Genomic DNA, 27,295 nt, shown 5'->3' with positions numbered 1-27,295 from the left:
TTGCAAAATAGCAATGGCTGCTAACTAGGCAATAATCCCAGTTAAATGTGGTTTAAAAGCTTTATTGTCTCTGCTGCTCAGTAGAGACAAATAGCTTTTATCTTGTTTAAAAACCTTGTCTTCCAGTTGTTCCAAACTGAACCGTCCCAAGTATCCAAGGTCATCTTGTTACATGTGGTTTCTGTTGTCGTGAAGTGGAACAGTCCAGGATGTGCCTATAAAATATCAGAAGGAAAAATTATAATTTTAGCACAGCTTTATCAATCCCCCACCCATTATTGCGATTTGTATTGTGTGACTAGTCAGCCTTTAAGTCTCATCTTAGCTTCCCAGTTGACATTATTTACTGTATAAATATTTCGTTTAAGCTCTGATTATTGTTTTAGAAAAGACATGAAAATTGATGAGAAGCTAATTTGGTATTGCTTCAATTGACTGAGAGATTACTAGTAATCCCTCACACTGCTTTCTACTTGTAGATCATTAGATTATAAAGTCTTTGTGGAAACTCTCCAGAGTTTCGGCTGTCTAACAGTGCTTACCCAGCTGCCAGGAAGCTAATGCCCAGTGGTGTGTCAGGATAAACTTAGGTACAATTGAGCACATCCCGCCTCTTTGCTTAAGTCTTGCATAAGTATCAGTCTTGGCAAAACTTTGTTCCAAAGCTTCCTACTGACCAACTGTTTACAAGGGTAGCAGAGCTATGAAGTAGCTTCATTTGATTCAGAAAAGTTGAGTGGGATGCCTTCAGTTTAACGGGGAAGATAACTTTGTTTACTTCTTAATTATTTTTTATAAATGAATGCTTGACTGTAATCTGATGTTTCAATATTTTTATTTTTCCCCCCCTTTTTCTAGGGTCCAGGGATATCTCATCCCTATGATAGTGGGCACATAGCAATGACTTACACAGGTCTGTCATGTCTGGTTATTCTTGGAGATGATTTAAGTCGAGTAAATAAAAATGCCTTACTGGCAGGACTGAGAGCTCTCCAGCTGGAGGATGGAAGGTAAAAGATATTTTATATTCTACAACTCTCCAGAGGGTTAATAGAAAACCCATGTGTGGAATGAAACATAAGAAAGATGTTTTTTATTAAAATAGCTGTATAATGTTTTCTTAGTATTAGAAAATACTTTTGTGGTTAATAGGTATAAGTAATAGAACACATGCCCTTTTACAGGGCCAGACAGCACTTTGTTTACAGATTGCTTTCATGTTAGAGAATGACAATTTTTGCTTACAATCGTAGATAATTATTACTGGAAAGTTAATGGATTGGTTTATGTCTTGGGGATAGTAGTTTTTCTGCTCTGTCCTTTAGATAAGTGAGGTTTTTTGTGTTCATATTCTCTGGTTTTTGCAGGGCCCTGGAACACTGTTGTCTTGATGTTTGCTCTGCTTTGTTGGAGGATGAGCTTTATTTAGTTTTGAGAGATTCAAGATGTTGAAATACAGGATAAATTAGCCTATGTATTACTTGTGATACAAGTACAGTATTACTAAACTTCATTGTAAGATTCATCCTTTTTGCATGCATTTTTAATAGATGGTATATACCTCTTGATCTGTTTCTTTTGGTAGATTGTTTTTAATGCAAGCTGAAGCTGGTAGCTAATGAAAACTTCCGCTAGGGCAAATGATCTGTCTGTGTTGTTAAATTTTACTGAATGTAATTTTTGAAAGAGTACTTTAAGAAATGCAGAATTATAGAAATGTTGTTCCTAAAGGAGTTATGTTTGACTTCCCAAGGAAATTGTTGTTACCATTTATGAGTTAAGAAAGCTTTTGTTTTGGTCATATATCTTTGTATCACCCTGACATCTCCTATAATTAAAACTACTCTTTTTTTAACCACAACTATTAAAATGCAGTGTTGCATATGTTTTTTAAAAAGAAAAAAAAATGCAAAACACCAGAATGATCAGAATGTAAGCAGTGAATATGAACTATATGATGTACAATTTTCTGTCATTTATAACAGCAGACCGACCTTAATGTGCCAAGTCCTAATGCGTGCGTGCAGATAGATATACATGTATTTGTTGATCTGCTGTAGTCTGCAGTTTCTTCAGGCATGTGAAGGTGCCTGTTCCAGTGCTCTAAGCATTCCTATTTTATGTCGGACATTTTTGTTGTTAAAGTCGATCCAAAAGGAATATGCTAGCTCCCAACCCACTAGCATCTTAAGTAGTTACTTGTCATCTTGCCTGATTACAGTAATAAGCTACATGCAGTTAACCTTTTCTACACATTTGTATAATGTGTGGCTTTAATGTACAGACTGATAACTCTTATATACAATCCTGTGTTTTATATGCCTTGCTGAAGAATGCCAGCTAGCCCCTAGAGGGAAAGGAGAGTGCTTTGCACATCTCTGGTATAGAATTGTTGCTGCGGCAGGAGTCAATTTCTAGTGTGACAGACATTTCCATACCTATGAAAACCACTTTTACTGCACCAAAGGGGAAGGAAGTGCAAAGGCCAGAACTTGAGCTACCATCTTGTCCAGGTGGAAGCAGCAAGTTAGCTGAATGAGGAAAAGAAACATTTTTCTGTTACTCTAGTATAAGTGTGCTAGTCTTAGTTAATAAAAGACATGCGAAGAAACAAAACCTAAATATAAATGTAGTTATGTTGTCTTTTTTTACGTTGTGAATAAATGTGTGTATTTCTGTCTTACCTTAGCTGAACGTGATTTGAAATATCTGGATAACAATCAATACAGTTGTCCCCTGAGGACATAGTACTGGCAGATCTTAAGTTTCCCAGAATGTCCTGTGCCATAGAGAGCAATAGAGTTCGTCCCCACCTGAGCTGCAAAGAGCAGGGCCTGGCACCATTGCGATTAGGAGAGATGAAAGTTTCTCCCAGTAAATGCTGGAGGCTTTTCTATGCAAGAAGATAGTGGGGTGCATACTTGAATTGCAGGGTCAAAGAGAGGGTGTCATAGTGGTGATAGTCTTACAAAGCTACCTTTAAAATCAGAAGTACCTTTTTTTTTCCTTTCCTTTTTTTTAGAGGAGATCTGTCAGGTGGACTTATGAAGATACTCTGTTGTGCTGGCTTCTTGCAAATGGTTAATTCATTAAAATATTCTAATTAGCTCTTTGAATCAAATAGAGGCTTGACAAGCAGCAAATCACAGCATTCATCTTCATTTTGAGGGTCTCAGAGAGAGCACAGAATTGTACCTAGATAACCCAGATACCACAACTCTGAAATGTTCATAAACTTTGGAAAGATTGTAGCCATAAGAAATCAAACCTACATTGAAGGTTATTATCACCATAATAATAGCAATTACATTTGTACGTACATGGAAAACTGATCCTGAAGTTGCAGACAGGAAAGAAAAACTTGTGAGCTATCAAGTTTTCCACGAAGCAAAGAATTCTGCCAAGAATAGTAAATGTTGAAATGATTAACTCACACACCAGCATAAGCTGTGATAGGTGAAAGAATGTAAGCGTTAACATCTTAGAATGAATATCAGTGTCATTATACTGCTGGAAATAAAATCACCCAAGCCCCTAACTGTTAATAATTCTACTAATTTTTCTTGGCTTAGTTAGAATCACGTCTTCTGTAAAGAAAATCTAGCATAGCTTTGGGTTATATTTATGTGGATACTGTAAGTAGAAGTAACTCATTCTGAAGGGGAAACTTATGCAATTCCTTAAACTGTTTCTCGTATTTTCTGATATACCAGGCTGTACAGTGTATAATGGCAGAAACATTTTTTTCAGTTTCTGTGCAGTGCTGGAAGGAAGTGAGAATGATATGAGGTTTGTGTACTGTGCTTCCTGCATCTGCTACATGCTCGATAACTGGTCAGGCATGGATGTGAAAAAAGCAATAGACTACATTAGAAGGAGTATGGTGAGTATTCGCAGTGTTATTTCTTACTACATTTTAAAGTTACTAGCTTTATTTCTTAACTATGACTAAAAATCTCTCCATCCAAATTGAAATATTATGGTAATTTATTTCTTTTCTGTTCCTATTTTAGTGAGTTAAAAATGAAAAGGTATATTGGTTTTTGCATTTGTATTTTCATTGTAATGTGTGTACTAGCAAGATAGTGTGTATGTTTATTTGGTATGTTCACTGAAAATTAAATCTGATATTTTTTCTTTAAAACTCCGTTTAAAATTGAAAGCAAGTTTTTGAAAACTGGGTCCTGATGTTCCTATAACATAAATAAAGCACTGCATCAATGAAATCCTCACATTTCAATGAGCTGTAGTCCTGCTTTTTAAACGAGATACAGAATCAAAGGAGAAACTAATTATTGACATTAGGTCAAGCTTAATAAGTGTTTCCAGACATGCACTTCATTATTTATTTATTAGATGTTTGGAATGTGTATTATATACACATTTTTTTCTGTGTCTGTGCAAGTTGTCTCCATATTTGGTTGGAGTAAAAGACTTCTCAGGGTTTTTTCATTATGTTTTTCTTAGTTTAATTGAGTTTTATTTTCCAAGATTAAAATAAATGTTGTTCAAAGAAGCTGAGTAAGCTTGAAAACTACAGTTCCCTGAATGTGAGTAAATATACATAGTAAAATCTTCCAATCCACAAAAAAGAGCCAAATTTATGATGACATACAACTTCTGTTGTAAACCAGTATGTTTTAGTAGTTGCTGCCAGCAGTGAGATTGTAAAATTTAAGTGAGAAACAAGTCTAAAAAAGACTTAATTTCCTGCTTCAAACCAAATTGGTTTTTATTTTTTGTTTATTTTTTAAGGAGGTAGGTAGATGCATAAACATTTCCTACTGTACATCACAAGAAGCTTTCTGGCACACTGGTTAGGAACATAATTTTCTTCATATGTTCTTTTTAAAAAAATTTAAAATCAATCTAATTCATACATTGTGCATTCATGACATTAGCCTGCATACTGGAATTGAGCGTATGAACAAAACTTTATACTATCACACCTAATTTGCTTTTAATGCCTTCTAATATGTTTCTATTCTGCTTACTCTCCCCAACACCCCTCAGCAGGACAGGTGACAGATACAGGAAGAACAAAAGCAAGGAAACTCATGGATCAAGGTAGAGACAGTTAGCTAAGTGAAGAAAATAGGAAAAACCCCAAGTGATGCAAAGGCAATCAGTCACTCACTGCCTCCCACAAGCAGACCAATGCCCAGCCAGTCTCCACACATCAGCTACCTTGGAAGACACCTCCCTCTTCCCCACCCCTTCGTCTTCTGCTACCTCAGTTTTATTGCTGAGCATGAGGTTACAACATATGGAATATCCCTTTGGCCGGTTGGGTTCAGCTGTCCTCACTGTGTCCCCTCCCAACTTCTTCCCCACCTCCAGCCTTCTCGCTGCAGGGGTGGTGAAGTGGAAAAAAAAAAGATAGCCTTGATTCTGTGCTTGATGCCGACAGTCCATCCAACAGCTGTCCCCCAGAGCCCATGTCTCCCCCACTTCTAGCAGGTCAGCCTACAAGCCCCTGAGGTTTGTCATCCCACTCCGGTTGCTGGTACTCAGACCACCTGTCTCACCCACAAGCTATTTGGAACTAAAGTTTGCTAGCATTCACATGCGCACACAGTGGGAATAGATAGTGCAGGTCCACAGAAGATAGTTAAAAATGGGATTAGTAAGTATTGGACCGGCCGAGGTGGTCAAGGGCAGGGCTCAATCATACAAGCATACGGACCAGCAGTCTGTTCACACTCTACTAGCACCTTTTATCCCCCTTTTCCCTCTGTTTTCCCTTGCTTGTTCCTCCCCAGTCTGCTTTGATATTTCCCTTTCTCACCGTTGGTCCTTTACCTAGCCATCCCATAATAAGTTGTGCACAACCCCTGCTTTCCCCAGAAAACACCCTGTAACAAGTTTTATACAATCCCAAAATTTTATTCCCCTGCATCCCATAAGAGCCCCTGTACCCCAGTAGTTAGTAGCTCACTTCAGTTAGCATGGGTTTTCAGGGTGAGAGGATCCTTCCTGGCTCCTTTTGGTGGGTTTCACCCAGGGATGATGATTTATCTGTTCTCCTTTCACAGTCTGAGGGAGCAGCCGGGTCAGGGTGTTCACTTTTCACTGATTAGGTCAGGAGGGTTCTTCCTTCTCTGATCCTTGTGTTTACTGGATTAGCCTTTAGTCAGATAGCTTAGCACAGACACAAAAGGAAAATCAAATATTAAGAAAGAATAGAGAATGAAACCAAAGAGCAAAATCCTCACTGTGGTTTTCTATACATCAACTCTTAGTTTATGATTTTGTACACTTCAGTGCAGTTTTTGTCCCAAAGGATATTGTGGAACTGGAAAAGTTACAAAGAAAGTTGAGTTGAATTGTCAGAGGTATGAACCAGCTTGTATAAAAGGAGCATTTCATATTACTAGGACTCTTCATTCTGGACGTGAGATGTGGAGTATGACAGAGGTATGTAAAGTAATATGTAGCACTGAAAAGGTGAAGTGAGCAGGGAGTAATTATTTCTAAGACAAGAACTAGAGAGCATCATATGAGGCCATTGGTAGACCAGGCAAGTGGAGATTTTTTGAAAGTTTGGAGCTGTGAAACAGCACTGGAGATTCCTGTCTACAGTGATCTTGAACCAAATTTATAGTTTGCTTCTAGAACCTTAGCATTTGTACCTGCAAATTCCAGTTGTTACGTTCCTACTGGGAAAATTGACACCACTTTAAAAAAATAATAGTAATAATTGAAGCCTGAATGGAACAAGACCTCTTAGAAGGGCTCAATACCTCAGTTGACCAGTGAAGTAAAGCTGGAGTCTGGGCATGGTCAAAGTCCAGAAGACACTGTGGCTTATCACAAAGACTGGGTCTTTTCCTGGCTAGCTCCAAGAGTAACTTTAAGAGATCCTGTAAGCAGTGTTCTGTAGGCAGTCTTAGCAGATGCTAATGTGTAACAAGAGATGCTCTATTTTTGCCCAGGTTTGGTATGAATTAGTAGATTGACTACACACTGTGTTCAGTAGGACTTTTTTAAAAGCATTGGTATACTGCTAATTCACTGGTATGCACATGTACACTAGTTTTGTTTGGGTTTTCTGGGTGTGCACTGCTTGTTCAGACCAATATTTCAGTGCACTTACTCAGTTGCAAAGTGTCTGGCACTTCTAGGCAAGTACACAAAATCTTTGCATCCTACATGGTCACATCGCAGAGTTGAAGATGTGTCTGAAGAAGTCTCAAACATTCGGGGAATAGTCCTTTGTGAAAATCATTTCACAGTGGTAGTTGTTCCTTCCTCTCATTAATCTCTTTCCATGACCCTTCTTGAGATGGATTCCAATTCAATTACCTGTCACACAAACTAAATATTTCTTAAAGTGTATTTCTTAAATAAATATAATTAATATGAAATGTGGTATCCAAGAATATTAGCTTCATTTCTCCTGTTAAGATTTTGTATTACAATTCAAAGTAAATTCTAATTGAGATTATTTCATTTATTATTCCTTCTATAACTAACTATACAGTGAATAGTGCTGTAGATTTTCTGACAAATGTTTATTCCTCTTTTGCTACAGTATTACCTCATTCTGGTACTCCCATTAATTACAAAACAGAAGAAATTGCATTGCTTAGTAGTAAACTGCTGTGACAGAAAGGTGTGGTTTTGTTTTACTATCATATGTCATCATTTGCACATAGATGAAGCAAGTGATAGTTCACAAACTTTTTTTTTAGTTATTCAAATTGGCATACATGCATTAGTGCAACTAATCTGGATGGAGAGTAACATGACTGGTTAAACACAGTAATCTTTGTAATAAGCTCCTGGATTTTTTAGCTTAGTCTTTGGAATTTATTCTCTTTAGTGATGCAGTATAAAAATTGTGACAGAGATAATTCATTATAGCTGAAGGATGGAGGGGGGTTGTGTCATTAGGCATGTCAAGAACAGCAGAAGATTGGAACATGAAACAATGGTGTTGCTTTATTCGGAAAAGTAATCATGTTAAAAAAGAATTGAATCTTCATACGGAATGGATGGCCCTCTTGTTGTGACTTGACTAAAAAGTGTTTATACAATACTGATGACAAAAATAATTCCCAATCAGTTTTACTGTCAGTAAAATAGGTTCCAATCACACAATTTTTATCAGCATAGGTTGATTTTTGCCTTTCACAGTCAAAGTCTGATACACCACTAATCAAAAAACAACAGACACTGAGATGCTGAAATTTTTAATTACTTCCACAGACTCTAAAATACTGCTCTTTGTAATATTGCTTGGTTTACAGCAAATTTGTTTTTTAAGTAGAGATATTGCAAAAAGTTTTAAATCTTCTCTAGCTTCTTCAAGTATAGTGGAGTCCTCTTGAAATGCAGGTATGTGGGTCTGTTGATATAATTAAGCTGGTTGTGAAACATGTAGACTGTGAAGCAAAGGTTGCACCCAAATGGCTTTACACATTTCCTGATGATAGTGTTTAATTATGCAGTTTACATGTTGCAGTAACCTAGAGCCTCTTTTGCATATAATTTCCTGAGTCTTTTCAAAAGGACAAAGAAAGAAAAATATTTCCCTAAATCTTTAATGCACGTAAGTCCCGAAAGAGCAGCTGCTGTGCGTAAATAAATAGGCACCAGTCAGCCAAAGGTCGACTATTGTCTATTAAATTTTCAAGCTAATTGTGCAGCCCAACATTGTACACTGGGATGCACACTTAACAGCTTTTCTCCAGAGCTAATTAGTTTGTCATACATAAAGCAAACCACCTCCTCTTACAATTACTGTTTGTAGAGTTAATTAGCTTTGCCAGCATAGCTTTGTTAATCAGCTTGCCTTTGCTTAGCAATTAATGGGCCTGTGGAGTGTGGTAGCACATTTGGATTGCATTCTCAAATGGCAGTGCAAGGAGTTTAAAGTAACTTTACACTGCGTGTTTCAATGTTCAGATGTTCGCAGGGATTACTTAAAATCGACTGGTTCAGGTCAAGCTGCAGCTTGAAGTGTATGTATCAGCTGTTAGTCTTTATAGTTGCTTCAACTTGCAGAAACAACTCAAAAACTGAGGAATATAATTTTAATGTAGCCTCTGTGTGTGCTTCTGTTTTCTTTTTTCTTGCCTATGTCAGCTTTAAAAACAGATCTACAAAATAATCCTTAGGTCATTCCTAAAGACATGCTAGCTCCTGTAGCCATTCTTTGGTTAGAACTACAGGAGTCATTAGCGGTCTGTCAAGGTGTCTTGTATCTACTAGCCACTGGTAAATGTTTTCTAGAAAACAGGAGAAATTCCTAGTTAGTGTCAGGGGTGGGGGGCGGTTAAAATTGCTTTCTAACTGTCTGTTCAGATATTGAACCAATCATTAATTGAGCAGTTAATATAGAAGATATAGGACCTGTGTAATTGAACTTGAAAAGTTAAATTTCATTTTTGTTGCTACTTATCAGCTTGGTATTTGTCCAGTGATTATTTATTAAGTATTCTATGAACTCTTGTAAAATAAACATTTTCCATTTTATGAGTTGCTTACTCTGATCTCTTGTTTCTTATCATGCAAAATGATTTAATGAATTTTCAGGGAAGAAACATTGTTATTCTTACATATAAGATACCATCTGCTCCAAGATTGCTCATAACACAGGTGTACTATATTCTTGGTGCTTTGTTTGTCAGACTCAAGTTTCGCCTTTTTCTTTCACTTAAAGTGATTTTTCAGCATTGTTAAGATATTTTTTAACAATAATATTTTCTAGAGCAGGTTAAGTTTAGTCCAATAGTATGCTTTATGATGTTGTCGCTTCTGGTTTCTCCTCTCCCCAGTCTTTTTTAAAGCCTAATGTTCTTGCTCATTACTAAAGCATTTCTTGTACTTGAGTATTGTACACACAGTAGTACCTTACATTTTGCCGTTTTGTATGTTAACCAGCTTTTGGGTTAGAGACAGATTTAATTTGTCCATTTAATTTTGTTTGGAATTACATACCCATTTTCTCTTTTTATAAAGACAAAAAAATTGTTGTGTTTTTGTTGTGTATTTTTGTATTTCATGGCTGTCTGCATCACATTCTTTCCCTTTTTGGCAAAGACATGTTTACCCATTTTAACATACGTCACAAACTAAAATGAACTCCATGAAAGTCGTAAAAGCTGCCTGCATTGAAACAAGGCTGATTTGTTAACTGTTTTGTGCCAAGAGCTTTTTGAGGCATAGGTTCAGAATTTAATCAGGTTGAAATGATGGTTATGGTCTGATTATAATTTTGCTAGTAAACTGAGAAATTGCAATGTCTATGAAAGTGATTTGGTTTTAAAGTAACTGGTTTGTGGGGTTTTTTTTCCCTTCAGTCTTATGATAACGGCCTGGCACAGGGAGCTGGACTAGAATCACATGGTAAGAATGTTAAAATGTTCTATGCCTATTTTTAAGACTGGGTTTGAAAATGCTGCAAGAGGTGCAGGTCATGCCTTTCCTTCTTTTCTTATTTTAAGGAAGTGGGATGAGGAGCAGTAAATCTTGAAACATGCTTTAGAATATCATCTGTCTTCTTCCCTTAGTTCCAGCTTAATATCAGGCCAGATGGGCTCTTAATATATCAACTCCATGAATCTTACCTCTTGAATGTTTTGTTGAAAGGTGTTGGCTGTGGTTCTCATCTCTGGCTGACAGAACAAACTTTTTCCACATGTACCATTGCTGCTCTGGATTTATCTGCAAGAGATTTTGTGCAATGCACCTGACAATCTCCAATTTCAGCAGCTTTTAGTAAAACCTAGAAACGTTTCCTCTGATAGATTACAGCATTCATTGGGCTCTCAAATCTTGAAGTGGCAGTTATTTTTTGTTAGTTGGGAAGATAGGAATTCCCAAGAGACTGGTATTTTTAAACACAATGTTTCTGTGCCATGAAGTAGTGGTCTGCTTGTGACAGAGAAACTATTGACTTGTATGTGACTGATAATAAATCTATCAAATGTTTGCTAGCTTTATCCTTACTGTTGAGCTTTGATAGGATTGCATCTGTTTTCATCCTGCAGGATGGATAAAGTTGAAGAACTTAAATTATACCCTACATATTTAACAAATTAGTTAACTAAGTAAGTGTAGAATGCTAGTGATAACAGATAGCATTACTTCAGCATCCTTCTCCTGCTGCATTTCAGCACCAGAATGAAAATAACCTTAGAGTTCCTGGGGTCTTCTAGCATCAGGATAGTGTAAGAAACTTTGGGCCCCAGGTCTTGTATCAATAGCTGGCTTGTGGTCTTTCCCAGGCTGTAATTTTATCATATCAGGTAATAGACTCATAATGTCTTGATGGGCTTTAAAAAGTGATGGCCATGATACACAGACAAAGAACATGAGTTTCTCTTCTAATTTCACATTTTACTGTGCAGTTTCCTTGACAACAAAAAATTCCTTAGAAGCATAATTTGTGTTTATTACAACCATGAGAGTCCAGCAGTCTTTTTATGGTATTAACCATGCCTTTCTTTTTTCCTTAATTTTCTTTCTGCTCATCAGACACTTCTGTCTGTTTATATCCTCTGGGGATTGTGTCTGAGACTGCCTTTGGCATCTTTGCTTCAGTCCGATTGTTGGCATCCCAGTAGCTTTCTTTTTTAAGTTACTTATGAAGAAATGTTTTCTGTTGCATTGCAGTTTACTTATTTCTGGACCACTGTGTAATGTAAATTGCACAGCACTGAGGGGCAATCCAGCTTTAAGAAAATGAATTCAGGTTTATTTGTGCAAGAATTGGGATGAGGTTTTTGTCTCCTTTGACATGTGTGCTGAACTAAAGTGTTTTTATTTATTTGGATTTTAGACTTAATACTTGCATATTTATAAAAATTCATTGATTTAATTGTTACTACCCTAGTTAAAGTTCTGACTGAGATCATACAGGCTTCAGTGAAAATCTGGGTATCAAACCATTGCAAAAAGAATTCTCTCTTCACAGGTGGCTCTACGTTTTGTGGTATTGCATCGCTGTGTTTGATGGGTAAACTGGAGGAAGTTTTTTCGGAAAAAGAACTGAACAGAATAAGAAGGTGGTGTATAATGAGGCAACAGAATGGCTACCATGGACGACCCAACAAACCTGTAGACACTTGCTATTCCTTTTGGGTGGGAGCAACATTGAAGGTAGAGTACAGAACAGCTACAGGATAGTTACTGACTCATTTTGATTTCTTTAAGCATCGTATTTCTTCTTTGCTTGAAAGATTTACATATTTGACACAAGTGCATGAAGATGCACAGATCACTATAAATGTCTTTCATCTCACAAAAATGTAGGTTAACCAGATTAGTGCTATGGAGGTTTACCAGATTAGTGCTATCTGCTATCACTGCTTATCTCATAAATAGGCATTATATTTTAGTATTAAAAATATACTAAGATTTAGATTATTACCGTAATGGTCTAATTTCTTTTCAGCTCTTGAACATATTCCAATATACAAATTTTGAGAAAAACCGAAATTACATCCTGTCAACTCAAGATCGCCTTGTTGGTGGATTTGCCAAGTGGCCAGATAGCCATCCAGGTAAATTTACTTTTCAAAATTTTGGTGAGTGTCTTCTAAGTTAGAAATTCGTTCCAGCAGTCAGACATCTGAGAGGCGTAAAGGAAGTTTTCTCCTCAGTCTCCTTCAAAAAATGGAAAAAGCCCCTTAAAATACAATGAGATTTTTGTGATTTATGTGGAGAGAGGTATGGTTTTTCCTTGTTTAGCCACAGAGCAAGTGAGCTGTTGTTGTTTAGATTATTGCTAAAAGAGTATTACTGCCTATTTAGAGCTGGACAAGCCTTTCCGTATGTGTTTACCTGTAGTTAAAGGGAATATCGTGCAGTGGGTGTCCTTGTAAATCGTCTGAGTAAAATAATTCAAAACATTTGTTTCCTTAATAAAGGAATCCTTTAAGCTTATTCAGAAGATGGCAATGTACGTAAAAATAGTCAAAGTTTACATAGTTACATATTATGATTTACAGATTGTAGTTGCACATAGCAATTATATGTAGTATATCTGAAAGTTAATTATTACCCTTTTGGAAGTGGATAATTTGAAGTAGTCAAAAACTTGAAGCTAAAATCGTTTAATTTGACATAATTTTAAAAAATGTTAGAATTCAACAAACGTATTGCAAACCTGTGAAAACGAACCTTGTACCAGTAGTGTTGCCCAGTGGCATTTTGTTCAGGGAATATAAACAGTCTGTAAACCGACCAAATAAGATAAAAATTTAGTCATAACAAAGGATGTGTCTGTTCAGAATCTGTGCCCTGATATCTTAGCTTTTCATCATTTCATTCTGAACAACAGTTGAAAATTTTTCAAAGTAGACCCGCACTGAAAATACAGTGCTTGTGATAGATGTGTTCCTCCCACTCCCCTGAAAACCAGCTTAGGATTCCTGAGGACTTAGCTGTATTTACTCTGCTTTATATAGATCGCTCTGTATCACTTGGAGGAAATATTTCTTGTTCATCTTGATGAACCATTTACTTAGTGAGCTAGAAATTAAAAAAATCTGTTTAAAACCCCAGTCATGTGCCAAGTTTCTTAGCCTGTCTTTCAGCGTAGCTGTGATTGTTTGAGATAAGATTTGAGAAAGGCAAGACTAGCAATAAAGCTGTTTTCCTTTGATCTGTGTGGTGTGCCAGCCTGAACGCTGCTGTTGCCTATAAAGCAAGATTTTGCCTTCTCTTTTGTTTTGTCGTGATAGGTGGGCTTATTGCAGCATTCTTTCCTCAGGCAGATGGTGACCTAAGTCTGTGTTCAATGTTTTGAAGAAAGAGTGAAAAGTTAATGCAGTTCTAATGTGAAGAATGACTATTAATGCAGCATTGTAAAGATTGTTTCTATGGAACTGTGATTTCATTGTCGTATATACACAGCTGAGCTTCCTACAGGCTCAGTCTAGTATCTGGAAGGCAAATTGTCTTTTGATCATTGTATGTCTCCGCAATAAAGATCTCACATTTTACTAACATGAAGCATCTGTGCAGCTCAGTTGTTCTCAAAAGCATACTGTTGATTACGTGTACACAGTCGTCTTGACTTCAGTGTAAATGCAAAATGTGAAGGTAACACAAGTGCTATGGGTCATCTGGCAAATGAGTTAATAGTTCTGTTGAGACTGAATATGTACAGAAATGATTCATTCTCCTTGAAGCATTTAGCATTTGTAAAGCTGATAACAGTGGCCTCAATTTGGTTTTGTTGCAAAACTCAGATGTGACAGAATATTCCAGGGAAAGTTTGCAAAGTAAGAATATGCCATTTTTTTCAAAGGTGCTTTCTATGATGGATTCAGAATTTGAATTTCTGTAGCTCCTACTTTATAAAAGCTCTGTTTAAATTTGGATAGTCAACCTGTCATTGCTGGGCAATACTGGTTTTAGGAAGAAGACTAGAAGAAATTGCAGAAAACAGCTTGTGATATCCTATATATTACATGGACTTCCAAAGTTGCAAGTAACTTCTCACAACTGATGATTCAGAGAAACATTCTTTCATAGTCCTAAAGTTCCCATGCTAACAGATATGAAACACTGTTGGTTCTGGAGGCCAGTAGCATTATTTGAAACTTTTTCTTGATTTAAAATAGTGTTTGGACCAGCGTGCTTATGGAGCAGTGAGCTTAGAAAACTTTCTTGCCTTCGAAAATAAATTTAAAAAGTCACAAGACTCTTAAATGCTAGTAATCCTCTGAAAACATGAGCATAACAAAGTGAATCAGGACATGACTGTTGTTTTGTTTATCTGCAGGTTGTCAAATACAGGAAAAACTTTTGTCTGAAAAATCTTCTGAATATAATTGTAGTAGTAGTATTACTGTTTTAGAAAGCAGGCACGGACACTGGCTTAGTAGGGAGATTTATACTTCAAAACAGAACTGAACACATACTGTATTTGTTCTTTGTTTACAAGTGACTGATACGTAGTTTTTTCCCAAGTCTTTCATGTTAAGCAGTTAGATCTGCTGCCTTGTATTAATGCTGCTTGTGACAAACATTAAACCATATTAATGTGGTTTAATGGTGTTAATTTTCTTCCTAGCAGCCCACATGGTGCTGTGTTTTGTATTTGTGACCAAAACAGTGTCAAAACAGCTGATGTTTTAGCTGTTGTAGAGCAATGCTTACACAGCATCAAGGCCTTTTCTGTTTCCTGCGCTGCCCTACTAGTGAGCAAACTGGGGGTGCGCAAGAAGTTGGGACAGGGCACAGCCAGGACAACTGACCCCACTGACCACAGGGGTACCCCATACCACGTGGCATTGTGCTTAGCCATAAAAGCTGGAGGAAGAAGAAGGAAGTGGGGAGATGTTTGGAGCTGCAGTGTTTTTCTGGGAAGTGGCTAAATACCTGCCTGCTGATGGGACGTAGTGAATGAATTCCTTATTTTGCTTTTCTTGCACCCACAGCTTTTGCTTTCCCTATAAACTGTCGTTATCTTGACCCATGAGTTTTCTCACTTTTACTGTTCCTTTCCTCTCCTCCCACTGGGAGTGGAGGGGGGGACATGAGCAAGCAACTGTGCGGTGCTTAGCTGCCTACCAGGGTTAATCCATAACATTTCACTAGAACACGTACGTACCTGAGCGATTTGTGTTGTTCTTCAGACTTGTGCATAAGTCATGACTAGATTTAAATAAACTTTTATTTTAAATTACTAGATGTACTGCTGCATGCCCCAAGAGGTCATGCCTCAACTCTGATGCATCTTGCCTGTTATTTTTAAATGATACACAGTGTAAAAGAATTGGAAGCACCTGTGAATTATAGGTTTTGCAAGAGAAAGATCAAAAGATTTAACGTAAGAGTGAGAGGATGAAAATGACTGTTCACAGTCACTGCATGGAAAACATTGAAGTGAGATTTGCTCTTGTAGAAGTATAAATACACCTTACTTTGTTATGTTTTTAAGACAGTAGCCAAGCAGGTGCGAGATTGCATGCTGCATTCTATATTTGTTACTTATGAAACAAAATATTTGGACCTATGTTTTTTGACCTTGAAAAGCTCGGTGTATTTCACAGCTTGAAACAGAGGAGTACACAGGCTGCATATGTATGTTTTGTCTAGAACTAATTTCAGTATTAAGTCAGCGTGGATTTGCCAAACTGTTGAACTTTGCAGTTAAACCAGCCACATAGCCATATACAGGTATTTAGGTTTGTGTATGTTTTCTAGTGCATATCAGTGCAGCTGTCCACAGGGGTTAATATACTATACTTCCTGAAGTTGAGGTTTCCTTGCGTGACATACTTTCTGCAAGGTCAGTAGGGGCTCTGTCTGCTGAGGATGCTTTTCTCTGCATGTTAATGCTGATAAGCAGAAACCTTCTTCCAGAGTCTCTCTGTCCAGATACTTTCTTGAACTGTCAATTTACTGATACCTCCAAAAGATTACTAAATGTCGAGAATTTGTAAGGGGCACATGAAGTTCACATCCTCTTTCCATCTTTAGCCTGTGATTTCATGGGCAGATAATCCAATCTAATGGCTTGCTGCTGCCCAGAGGAGGCAGGCTCACTTCTCTTCCTCCCAGCTTCCCCAAGTACAGCTGCACGTCCCTTCTCCTTTTTGCACTAGCTTTGGTGTGTATCAAAACCGTCTGCAAACCAGTTTAATTCACTAAAATGTCAGAAAACTGTCCATTTTCTCCTGCTTGGGTTAATTTTCTTCCATGTTTTTTCAATTGCTTTAGGTCATGGAGGGTGTTCAGCAAGATGTAGTGCTGGTATAAGGTAGGCAGCAGGAGCAGCATGGGACAGGGGAAGAAGAGCATCCCTTTTTGGTGGCAGTCATCTGTTATGGCTGATCAAGCCACCTCATTCCTATCCTTAGAGTATTCTTTCAGGAAGGGGGGGAGCTAGGTAAAGTGATGACTTCTTTCTTACTTCTAAATCTTGCTGTTTGGCAGCTATTGGCACTTAGTGTTTTATTAGTCAGCTGTTCATCAAGTAATCAGTCAAAAAATTGTTTAATGTTTGTGGAAAAATAACTGCTTTGTGTACAGAAATTATTTCCAGCTCTTCAAATTCTTTTGCTGTTTGGCCTGAGCAGTTAGAGGAAATAAAGTAGTGGGCAAGAACTGTTATAAAACAAAACTAGACTCTAGTTTTAGAGATTGCAGACTGTCAGTTCACACTGGTGACTTTGAGCAGAAATTGATTTCTTCTGTCAGAACTCACATTTAAAATGTAGGACCTGTTTGTTTTCTTGGCTGTAATTATTCAGGGGTGTTGGAATCCAGGAGCGCTTGGCTGTGACAGCCTGACATAATTTTTTTTTTTTCCTTTTCTGTCCTTTCAGATGCTTTACATGCGTACTTTGGGATCTGCGGTTTGTCGTTAATTGGAGAACCTGGTATTAGCAAAGTTCATCCCGCCCTGAATGTAAGCACGAGAACCTCAGAGCACCTTCACCACCTTCATCAGATCTGGAAAACAAGGACTCTAAACAGTGTTCAGACAACACGCACCTCTCTACATGACTGATTTAGACTTGAATTTAGTTCTGGTAGCATAATTGTAGCCCAAGGTTAAAAGCCATGTATAACCAATGTGCTCTTTTAAGTGCTGGAGTCATACAATCAGATCTGTGTTGCTGGCATCACTTCGATAGGGAGTTGCCTTCAGCAGGTTATTCTGCATTGTGAAAAAAAAGGAAATATTTTGATTATATAGAAGTTTGTCACCACAGACTGTAAATGGCTCTTCAAATGGCTTTACTTCTAAGAAATCCCTTGAGGCGTTTAAACTTCATTTTTATTTTATTTTTTTAAATTTGTGCATACTGCGTCAAAATATATAATAGGAAAGTATTTTCAAAATCTGTTTACATATCATACAGTATAGCACAGAACCTTGGAGTTCTTAATGATCTTAATGTTTGACATATTTTTGGGTAGAGAACTCCCATATTAAGTCTCAGTTAAAAGTTACCTTTTATCGTCTACTTTCAGATTCCATAAACTTTGTTAAAAAAAAAAGGCAAGCTAAATACAAATAAAATTATTTTATTCAATATACTGGACTTCTAAAATTGTGTGGCCTTACTAAATGGATTTCATAATTCTCCTGAGTAGCTTCTACACAGATGCAGTGGATCATTAGCCAGACATAGAGTTTTCATCTGAAATACTTTCTTCATGTGAAATTCAATAAGAGTGTGGTATACTGATGTATGTCCGTAAGAGATACTCTACACAGTCTTTTGGATGAGTAGCCATGTGCCAGAGTAGCATTAGAACCTGTTTCTGAAGTCAAGCCTTTGCAATACATTAAAATTGTACAACTGCACTCTGATTATTTTTTTATACATATTTCCCTTTTAGTGTGAAATAATTCTGAGTTTCTTAACCATTCAGTGTAAAGAATGAAACATTGGGCTTTAAAGTAAGTGGCAGTAGTTTACTGTTAAAGATATGATGAACATTCTCAGCTTATTTAGCAATAGTGCCTTAATTCCTAAGCTTGAAGTGCTGCTCAGAATCAAAGCAAGTAACTTTGCAGCTGTTGCGTTTCTGGCAGGTCAGTTTGTGCATTTCAGGCATACAGTAGACACCAGGATGTCTTTGTACTTGCCAGTCACTAAGGCACATCTTTTTTCTAAAGGATTTCCAAACAGATAACTGAAGACCATTCAAGCCAGATTGGTGCACCATTTGCCACTGCTGAGCCCAAAGAGACAGGATATAGACCTGGGGTAGTGTAGGGGGAATGAGTGCTTGAGTAGGACTGGTGCAGAGTAACAGAGTCTTAAAACTGGGAGATATGGAGGGTGGAGGCAAGAGAAAAACAGGGAAGGGAATGTGGAATAAGAGTGGAACCAAAATGGTGGGAAGGATTTGAGCTGCCTAGGACAAGTGCATACACAGATGGGGGCAAAAGCAAGAGGGATGTACTGACTCAAGCAACATGAGGGAGTAAAGTGAGGAAGATAGCGCTTAGGAATCAGTTTTATTCCCCACATCCTGAGATGACCTGAAATTCACCTGCAAATAAAAATGCATAGTAGAGGTCCCTGAAAGAGAGGATCTACCAGGCTGAGGGTGCATTACAGCATTTCCTCAGGGAACTCCATTTTCCTGGAGGGGCTTAATGGGATGTTGGGCAGCAAAGGCTGAGGTAGCTTCCCTGAACAGAAGACTCTCAGGTCATGGGAGCAAGAGCATCCATTGAAAACAAACCAACCCCTTGGGGTAAAAGTCATTCAAAATAGTATTTGCTTGTCCTTGACATCAGATGCCACAAGTTGACCCATGTAGAGTGGGATGTTTTTGGAACATGGTAAAGTTACAAGGAAGATGAATTGTAATGGTAGCTATCCATCCCTACCCATGCCTCTGCCTTGCTGGAGAACTGTCTACCAGGTTTTTAGCATTTAGTACACCCACTGCTAGAGGAAGTAGCTGTGAATTTCAGAAGAGCTGAATAAGGTACTCTAAGTCTCTGCTGGGAAACAGCCCAAATATTGATACTTTCATAGAATCATAGAATGGTTTGGGTTGGAAGGGACCTTAAAGATCATCTAGTTCCAACCCCCCTGCTACGGGCAGGGACATCCTCCACTAGACTACGTTGCCCAAAGCCTCATCCAACCTGGTCTTAAACACTTCCAGGGATGGGGCCTCCACAACCTCTCTGGGCAACCTGTTCCAGTACCTCAGCACCCTCACAGTAAAGAATTTCTTCCTAACATCTCATCTAAATCGACCCTCCTTCAGCTTAAACCCATTACCCCTTGTCCCGTCACTACACTCCCTGATAAACAGTCCCTCACCAGCTTTCCTGTAGGCTCCTTCAGATACTGTGAAGTGCAATTAGATCTCCCCGGAGTCTTCTCTTCTCCAGGCTGAACAATCCCAACTCTCTCAGCCTGTCCTCATAGGAGAGGTGCTCCAGCCCTCTGATCAGCTCCATGGCCCTCCTCTGGACTAGCTCCAACAGCTCCATGTCCCTCCTGTACTGGGGCCCCCAGAGCTGGACGCAGTACTCCAGGTGGGGTCTCACAAGAGCCGAGTAGAGGGGCAGGATCACCTCCCTCGACCTGCTGGTCACACCTCTTTTGATGCAGCCCAGGACACGGTTGGCTTTCTGGGCTGCAAGCGCACATTGCCGGCTCGTGTTGAGCTTCTCATCAATCAACACCCCCAAGTCCTCCTCAGGGCTGCTTTCAATCCATACTTTCTCACTTTGCTTCATGAGGAATGATGTATTTGACTATCTTGGGCAAATCTGGACTCGCAAAATGCTGAGTTTCCCTATCTATGTCCAAGTTCTCATTTGTGAGGGATATCAGGGTAGAGAAGCAGAAGTAAGGGGACAACAGTCAAAAATTATATTCTGTGCATAACTAGTTAATTTCTCATGGCAAGTAATTAAACAGTGTTCTGCTTCAAAAAGCAGCAAATATTTCTTGCTTTGGTTTCTGGATCTGTAAGCTACCTTGAGTTCTTTATATGGATTTTACATTTCACATCTCCTTAGGCCCCCGTTATTCTACAACTTTTTTTTCCCAGCTAAATAACAGCATCATTTCAGGCTGAACATTGGCAGCAGAGTTACCCTTTTCTAAAGGCGGTGGAAGACGTATTTCTTTCCCATTAACTCCCATAGTTTGTTCTGAGGCCAACAAAATGTGTATACCTTCACCCCACACTGAGAATCTAATTACTTTAATTGGTTTGACATCTTCAATCCTTTTTTAAATTGACAAAAATCTGTGCTAATAACTAACTCTGCATGCATGATTTGCCATTCTAAATACCCCAGCTGATGTCAGGCAAACAAACGGTGAACATTGAATGTTCCTCTGTAGCAGACATTTTGACTCTGACTTACTTGTATGGTGAATGCTAGATTGGATTGCCTCTCCTATTTTTGTGGTTATCATGTCTTTTGACTAGAAAAATGTTAAATGATAAATTGATGAACAGCAGTTTCACAGATAAGAGGAATCCATAACCTTAAATCTCTCAAAATGGAGACATCTGAATGCAGCTAAAACTTAAAAGTGAACTGTGAAGCTTAAATGTAGTTAGAAAAAGCAAATCATGCGATTACTATCAACCTGTAATAATTTTGTGGTAACCACAGCTTTACATTGCTGAGGCTGAACCTAAATAAGAAACTAATAAATTAAATGGCTTTATCATGTGCTTGAGGATGTAAAAAACGTCTTGGCTATCAGAGCTTGCACTAGATGGATGGCTACACTGCCACAACCTTTTGATGTTCCAGCAATGATGTACAACAGACCTGTTCCCTAATTCTTCCTGTTTATCAAGGCTGTATTTATAAAAATAATGCCTTATGTGGTCCTCAGCACCACTCAGAGCTTGCTGATGTTGGCTTAGGCTGTCAAATGTACGCCAGCTGGGTGCCCTGATCTTACCTGAAAGGATCACAAACTATGTCTGTGTTCCAGAAAAACAGCTTTGAACTAGCTTGTTGAACAAAGGAAGTTAAATGTATCCTTTCAATAGGATCTGAGGAGTGAGGTTTTAAACATTGTCATTAGGGCTTTCACAGCAACTTGATCTGTACATAGCTGCTGGCAGGTACAATAGCACCATTTTGGAAGACTGTTGCTAAGTATGTTTGTATTTATGAACTTTTCATCTTGAGAAATGTTGTTCTAAATGGAACAATCATCAGCTGTGAAGAAAAAAAAAAAAAACCTCCCAAAACTAACAAGTAAATTGGGCATTGAAGAAATATCTGAAATATGTATGTTGACATACTAAGTCTACCTTGCTTCATGCCTAAGAGGAGCTGAAGAAGCTACATCAAATATGCCGTTCTCCATGGAAGCCAGTATCAAAAATGACATATCCCTTTGAAACAATAGCGTTCCCAGAAAAATACATTTCACCTTTGCAGCAAGTCCTCAGCCATTCGGTTTGGGGTTACCTTGTGAGGAGGGGAAAGAACAATGGTTTCCAAAGTCAGAGCCTTTGTAGACAGCCCATCTCCTTGCATTTTAGAACCCTGCTACTGGTGTCCCTGCGGAGGTAGAAGACTTGCTGTAGGGACGTGAGAAGGAGAGAGACCCCCACATGAGGAGATTCTATTGCTGCAACTAAAATGTGAAATGTCTCTGAAATTCACCAGTTGAATGAGAATACTGGTCTGTTTAGGTTAGATACTGTGATTGTTCTGAACTCTTGTTTAGCTATTGCAAATCGAGACCACAAGTTTTGCTTGCTTTAGACAAGAACCGAGTGAAAGAGAAGAAAGTCCCATCATCTTTAAACTAAATGATTATTCAATTACTCCACTGAGTAACTACTGTATGTCACAGATTCACCCTTTCAGCCCGCCATTTTAAAGCTTTTGTCTTTCTGGTCTCTATTTGCCTCATTAGTTTCTGCATTTAATAAAAATCAATGAACTGTTGCTTTGGGAAGCAGGGAAAACTCTATTATCCCTTGTAAGCTGTAGCTCTTGTGGAGTGGGTTTTTTTGCAAGCCAGTCAGATGTTCTGGGTGAAGAACAATGTCTTCTCAAGGGCACAGAGAAAAACAGCCTCCAAGAGTTTTCAAGCTGAACCCACCAAAGCCTGTGTTTTGACAGTTTTCGTCATGTATATGTGTGAAGTTGGCTTTTGTGTTAAGGTGTAACAGTGATGATAAGCAGGCTCTGGTACGAGAAGCAGGAGCTCCCCTGTGCACCAGTTAAACCAACCACCTTACATGCTTGCAGTCTCTCTCATCAGAGAGAACATGAAGGCCTTCATGAAGCTGTTTCTGCAAGAGCCATCCCTGAGCTTCGATCCAGACCTCTCCCCATGCCTCCTTTCCTACAGCACGTGAGACAGAGGCTCCACCTCACCCTAGGAGGGATGTTCCCACCTTATCCTTTCATGGGGAATCCACAAAAGGATCATTTAATGTGAAAACGACAGAAAAGAAGCCAAGGCACAGCTTGGTGTTGTTCATCACCCACCCTGAGTGATTGTAGGAAAGGAGTGGTGCTCATGCTGCCTAGAAAGCTAAATATCATAGAATCATACAATGGCCTGCGTTAGGAGGGACCTTAAAGATCATCTAGTGCAGGACTGCTGTTTAAATTACATACTGCCTTTGGCTAATTTAAAGGTTTCCTTAGGCACAGAGCTACATTTATTTGCTGTGATGCTATCCAGGAGTCTTCATTTAGCAACCTTCTTTAAATTATGACCATGCCTTACAAAAATAGGCTTACTTTACAAAATTACATTTTAAGGTTGAACCCAACCTTTGTACTTCTTTTTATACCATCAAAGCCTCCTTTAACTTCAGACCCGTTGTGGAGGAGCATCATGCTGGAAGGCATGTGCATAAACCTGCTGCCCAGGGAGCTTTCATCAGGGGTGCTCTTTGCCAACCGTGCCCTGGGCTGCATCAAAAGAAGCGTGACCAGCAGGTTGAGGGAGGTGATCCTGCCCCTCTACTCGGCTCTTGTGAGACCCCACCTGGAGTACTGCGTCCAGCTCTGGGGGCCCCAGTACAGGAGGGACATGGAGCTGCTGGAGCGAGTCCAGAGGAGGGCCACAAAGCTGATCAGAGGGCTGGAGCACCTCTCCTATGAGGACAGGCTGAGAGAGTTGGGGTTGTTGAGCCTGGAGAAGAGAAGGCTCCAGGGAGATCTAGTTGCGGCCTTCCAGTACCTGACGGGGCCTACAGGAAAGCTGGAGAGGGACTGTTTATCAGGGAGTGTAGTGACAGGACAAGGGGTAATGGGTTTAAGCTGAAGGAGGGTCGATTTAGATTAGATGTTAGAAAGAAATTCTTTACTGTGAGGGTGGTGAGGCACTGGAACAGGTTGCCCAGAGAGGTTGTGGATGCCCCATCCCTGGAAGTGTTTAAGACCAGGTTGGATGGGGCTTTGGGCAACATGGTCTAGTGGAGGGTGTCCCTGCCCATGGCAGGGGGTTGGAACTAGATGATCTTTAAGGTCCCTTCCAACCCAAACCATTCTATGATTCTATGATTCACAACAGCATAGACGAACAACTGTGGGGAATGATTTAGGGACATCTGACCCTGCCTTGGGGCAGGCTCTTAAGGACCATCCTGGACTATTTTTTACAGTTCTTTAGTTCTATTTCAACACTGAAATTTTTTTAATCTGCCCTTCCCCCTCCCCCCTCCACCACCCCAGCCTGTAAATTCTTAAATTAAGGAGAGTTTTGCTGGTGGGACTGTTTAACACAGTGCTGATCTGCAAGGTGCATAGATGAGAATGAGGGGGTTTCTATAAATAGCACAAAGATACTTTAGAGGAAATCAGAAATCTTAGAAGGATTGGGCATATTTGCACTCTGGTCTGTACGCTCATACTTTACAGATCAGCTGTCCTCAGGCAGTGCTGGCTGCCCAGCATCCTTCTGAAATAGCCTCCAAAATACACAGCGCTCTGGTGGGGCCAAGGGCAGGATTCTGCTAGAGATGTGTCTGGATGAGACTTTCCAACAGAGAGCTCTTCTGTATTTTTGTATATGGCTCTATATATAACTCCCTGTATACGGCCAGAGAGAGTGTGCCCTGCAGAGTGGTGATAACACGTGCCCTCTGTGGCTTCCCAGTTGCTATAGATAGCTTCCCACGCAGACCATGGAAACTGCACTACCATCAAACTTTTCTGATGGCTCCATGCCTTGACGTTTGTTTTCAGAGTAAATAAACTCCAGCCTCAAGCAACTTCCTTCTGCAGAATGAGGAGCTGCTGGTAAAAGTGAGGACTGCAATGGTGGGCATCTAAAGAAAAGGCGTAAACTGTGTTAATGAGGTGAGCTTCCCTGGCTGCATGCCAAGTCCTGTCCCCTTCCCCTCTGCCACCTCGGGCTTATCCTCATTAAACACAGATACGAGGGAAGTGCAGAGAACCTGCACAGCCCTCCCTGCCGAGGGGTGTTCCCAGCTCCGAGGACGAGTTGGGAACTCAGCTATGGGTGGGAAAGCTGCTCCCCAGCCCCGTCACGGCTGCTGGCACGCTCCTGTGCTCAGTGGCCCTCAGCACAGGACCCAGACAAGCAGCACAGCCTGCACTCTGCCCTGCGGGACCCCATGCATAGCAGCAGGTGGGCTCCTAGCACATTTCTCCCCCTGCTCCTGGGTGACCCTAACCCTGCATCTCCCTTACCACCCGCCTGTGACCCCTCTGGACTCTTGCAGGCTTTCCCACCTCCCGTGACTCCCAAGCTGTGGTCCAGCAGCCACGGAACAGGGAGGCTTCACGGGTCCCAGTGTGAAGCCAAGGCGAGCACGCTGTGTTTGGCTGCGGCAGAAACCTGAGCAAACACACAGACCAGCATTTGAGATGTTACAGTGTCTGGTCCCAGGGGAGGGCAGGCTCTGCAGCCTATGAAGAGCAACAGTTCCCATGATTGCCCTTCTATAAAAGGAAATTAAAGTCTGCAGCAGCTGTTGATCTGATAGCCAGTCTGGACTGGATCCCCCTCCCAGCCCCTTGCTGGCTGCCCAGCCTGCTCCAGCTACCCACAGATGACTCTCGGCATCAAAACAAGCTGAGCCTTCTGGTGTGTTTTGATGCTAGCTGGATTTGGAGTGAACAGGAATGTAAAGGAAGTTTGGTGGGTTTTTTTAATTTCAAAAACAAATGCTCCGACGTCAGTCACTCTGGTGAAGGTCTATACGCTGTAAACACTAGCAAAGGAAGATTCAGACGCTTCGGAGGTGCTTTGTCTAGCAGGCTGACACAGCTCTAACCTACACACTTATGCTCATCTACTGGTGTCAGTCAGGAACAGATTATTCTTGATTGCTTTAAACTAATGGCAAAAATAAATTAAAAAATCAAGCCAGGCTAAAATGTCCTTTCGCCAACATAGTTTATTTCATAGAATCATAGAATGGTTTGGGTTGGAAGGGACCTCAAAAATCATCTAGTTCCAACCCCCCTGCTGAGGGCAGGGACACCCTCCACTAGACCACGTTGCCCAAAGCCCCATCCAACCTGGCCTTGAACACTTCCAGGGGTGGGGCATCCACAACCTCTCTGGGCAACCTGTTCCAGTGCCTCACCACCCTCACAGTAAAGAATTTCTTCCTAATATCTAATCTAAATCAACCCTCCTTCAGCTTAAACCCATTACCCCTTGTCCTGTCACTACACTCCCTGATAAACAGTCCCTCTCCAGCTTTCCTGTAGGCCCCTTCAGGTACTGGAAGGCCGCAACTAGATCTCCCTGGAGCCTTCTTTTCTCCAGGCTGAACAACCCCAACTCCCTCAGCCTGTCCTTACAGGAGAGGTGCTCCAGCCCTCCTGTGGACTCACTCCAACAGCTCCATGTCTCTCCTGTACTGGGGACCCCCAGAGCTGGACGCAGTACTCCAGGTCACAGGAGCGGAGTAGAGGAGCAGGATCACCTCCCTCAACCTGCTGGTCACACTTTTTTTGATGCAGCCCAGGACATGGTTGGCTTTCTGGGCTGCAAGCGCACACTGCCGGCTCATGTTGAGCTTCTCATCAATCAATACCCCCAAGTCCTTCTCCTCAGGGCTGTTCTCAATCCATTCCTTGCCCAGCCTACAGTTGTGCTTGGGATTGCGCCGACCCACGTGCAGGACCTTGCACTTGGCCTTGTTGAACTTCATGAGGTTCGCACGGGCCCACCTCTCCAGCCTGTCAAGGTCCCTCTGGATAGCATGCCATACCCACCCATCCACCCCAGCTCTGTATGAAAACAGTAAAAAGATAATAAATAATGCAGTATTCCTAGCTAGTAGGAGAGGGGTTTGTCTTGTCTTTAACCACTTTGAAATCCTTAGCTGGTGAGTTATTTGGGGAGGATGCTGGGAGGAGCCACCCTTGGCCAACCAACATGTATTTAATTTTCCTCTCCTTCACAGCAGGGCAAAGCGAGCATGCCTCCGTGAAGTTAGCATATTATAGCTGAATCAAAGAGAAATCTGTTCCACTCAGTTAGGCTGCTGCATTAGGGAGGCCTTTTGATGCCAAGGAGAACTGCTGAAGTTGTTGGAGGCCTGCAGAAGTCAAAGGAATGAAAAGAAACTTGCATGGAAAACCAGGGAGATTTCCTTTTCTAGAAACTCCAGCATAGTGTGTAAGTGCTTGTCTGCCCATGATAGGGCCTGGACTCCCATTATCAGGGACCATCTTTCTGCATATCACCCATGTGATAAAAGCGACCAAGTTCATGCAGCAATGTTTGTACAGCTCTGCACTGCAGCATGTATGGGACAGGAACATCTTCCAGAGCAACAGCCAAGCACTGGGGGCTGCGGCTCTCTCTTACATGGCACCCTGCAGCTGCCTCTGCACCTTGCGGTGCTCAGCTTTTTCTGC

The 27,295-nt window shown here is 40.3% G+C and overlaps 1 protein-coding gene across 1 annotated transcript in view; it reads left to right on the top strand.

The window, feature by feature from the left end:
- Positions 1-18,009, top strand: part of PGGT1B (protein geranylgeranyltransferase type I subunit beta) — a 40,179-nt gene extending 22,170 nt beyond the window's left edge. The window contains 7 exon segments of the mRNA XM_054810148.1: positions 859-1,010; positions 3,751-3,883; positions 10,308-10,353; positions 11,924-12,108; positions 12,404-12,512; positions 17,292-17,423; positions 17,426-18,009. Of these exon segments, the coding sequence (XP_054666123.1) occupies positions 859-1,010; positions 3,751-3,883; positions 10,308-10,353; positions 11,924-12,108; positions 12,404-12,512; positions 17,292-17,423; positions 17,426-17,472 (804 nt within the window). The 3' untranslated portion in view covers positions 17,473-18,009.
- The last annotated feature ends 9,286 nt before the right edge of the window (positions 18,010-27,295 follow it).

Source organism: Grus americana, chromosome Z (assembly GCF_028858705.1).
Source record: "Grus americana isolate bGruAme1 chromosome Z, bGruAme1.mat, whole genome shotgun sequence".
Taxonomy (NCBI): Eukaryota; Metazoa; Chordata; class Aves; order Gruiformes; family Gruidae; genus Grus; species Grus americana.
The sequence above is the reverse complement of the archived record's forward strand: the minus strand, read 5'-3'. Positions and strand labels throughout refer to the sequence as shown.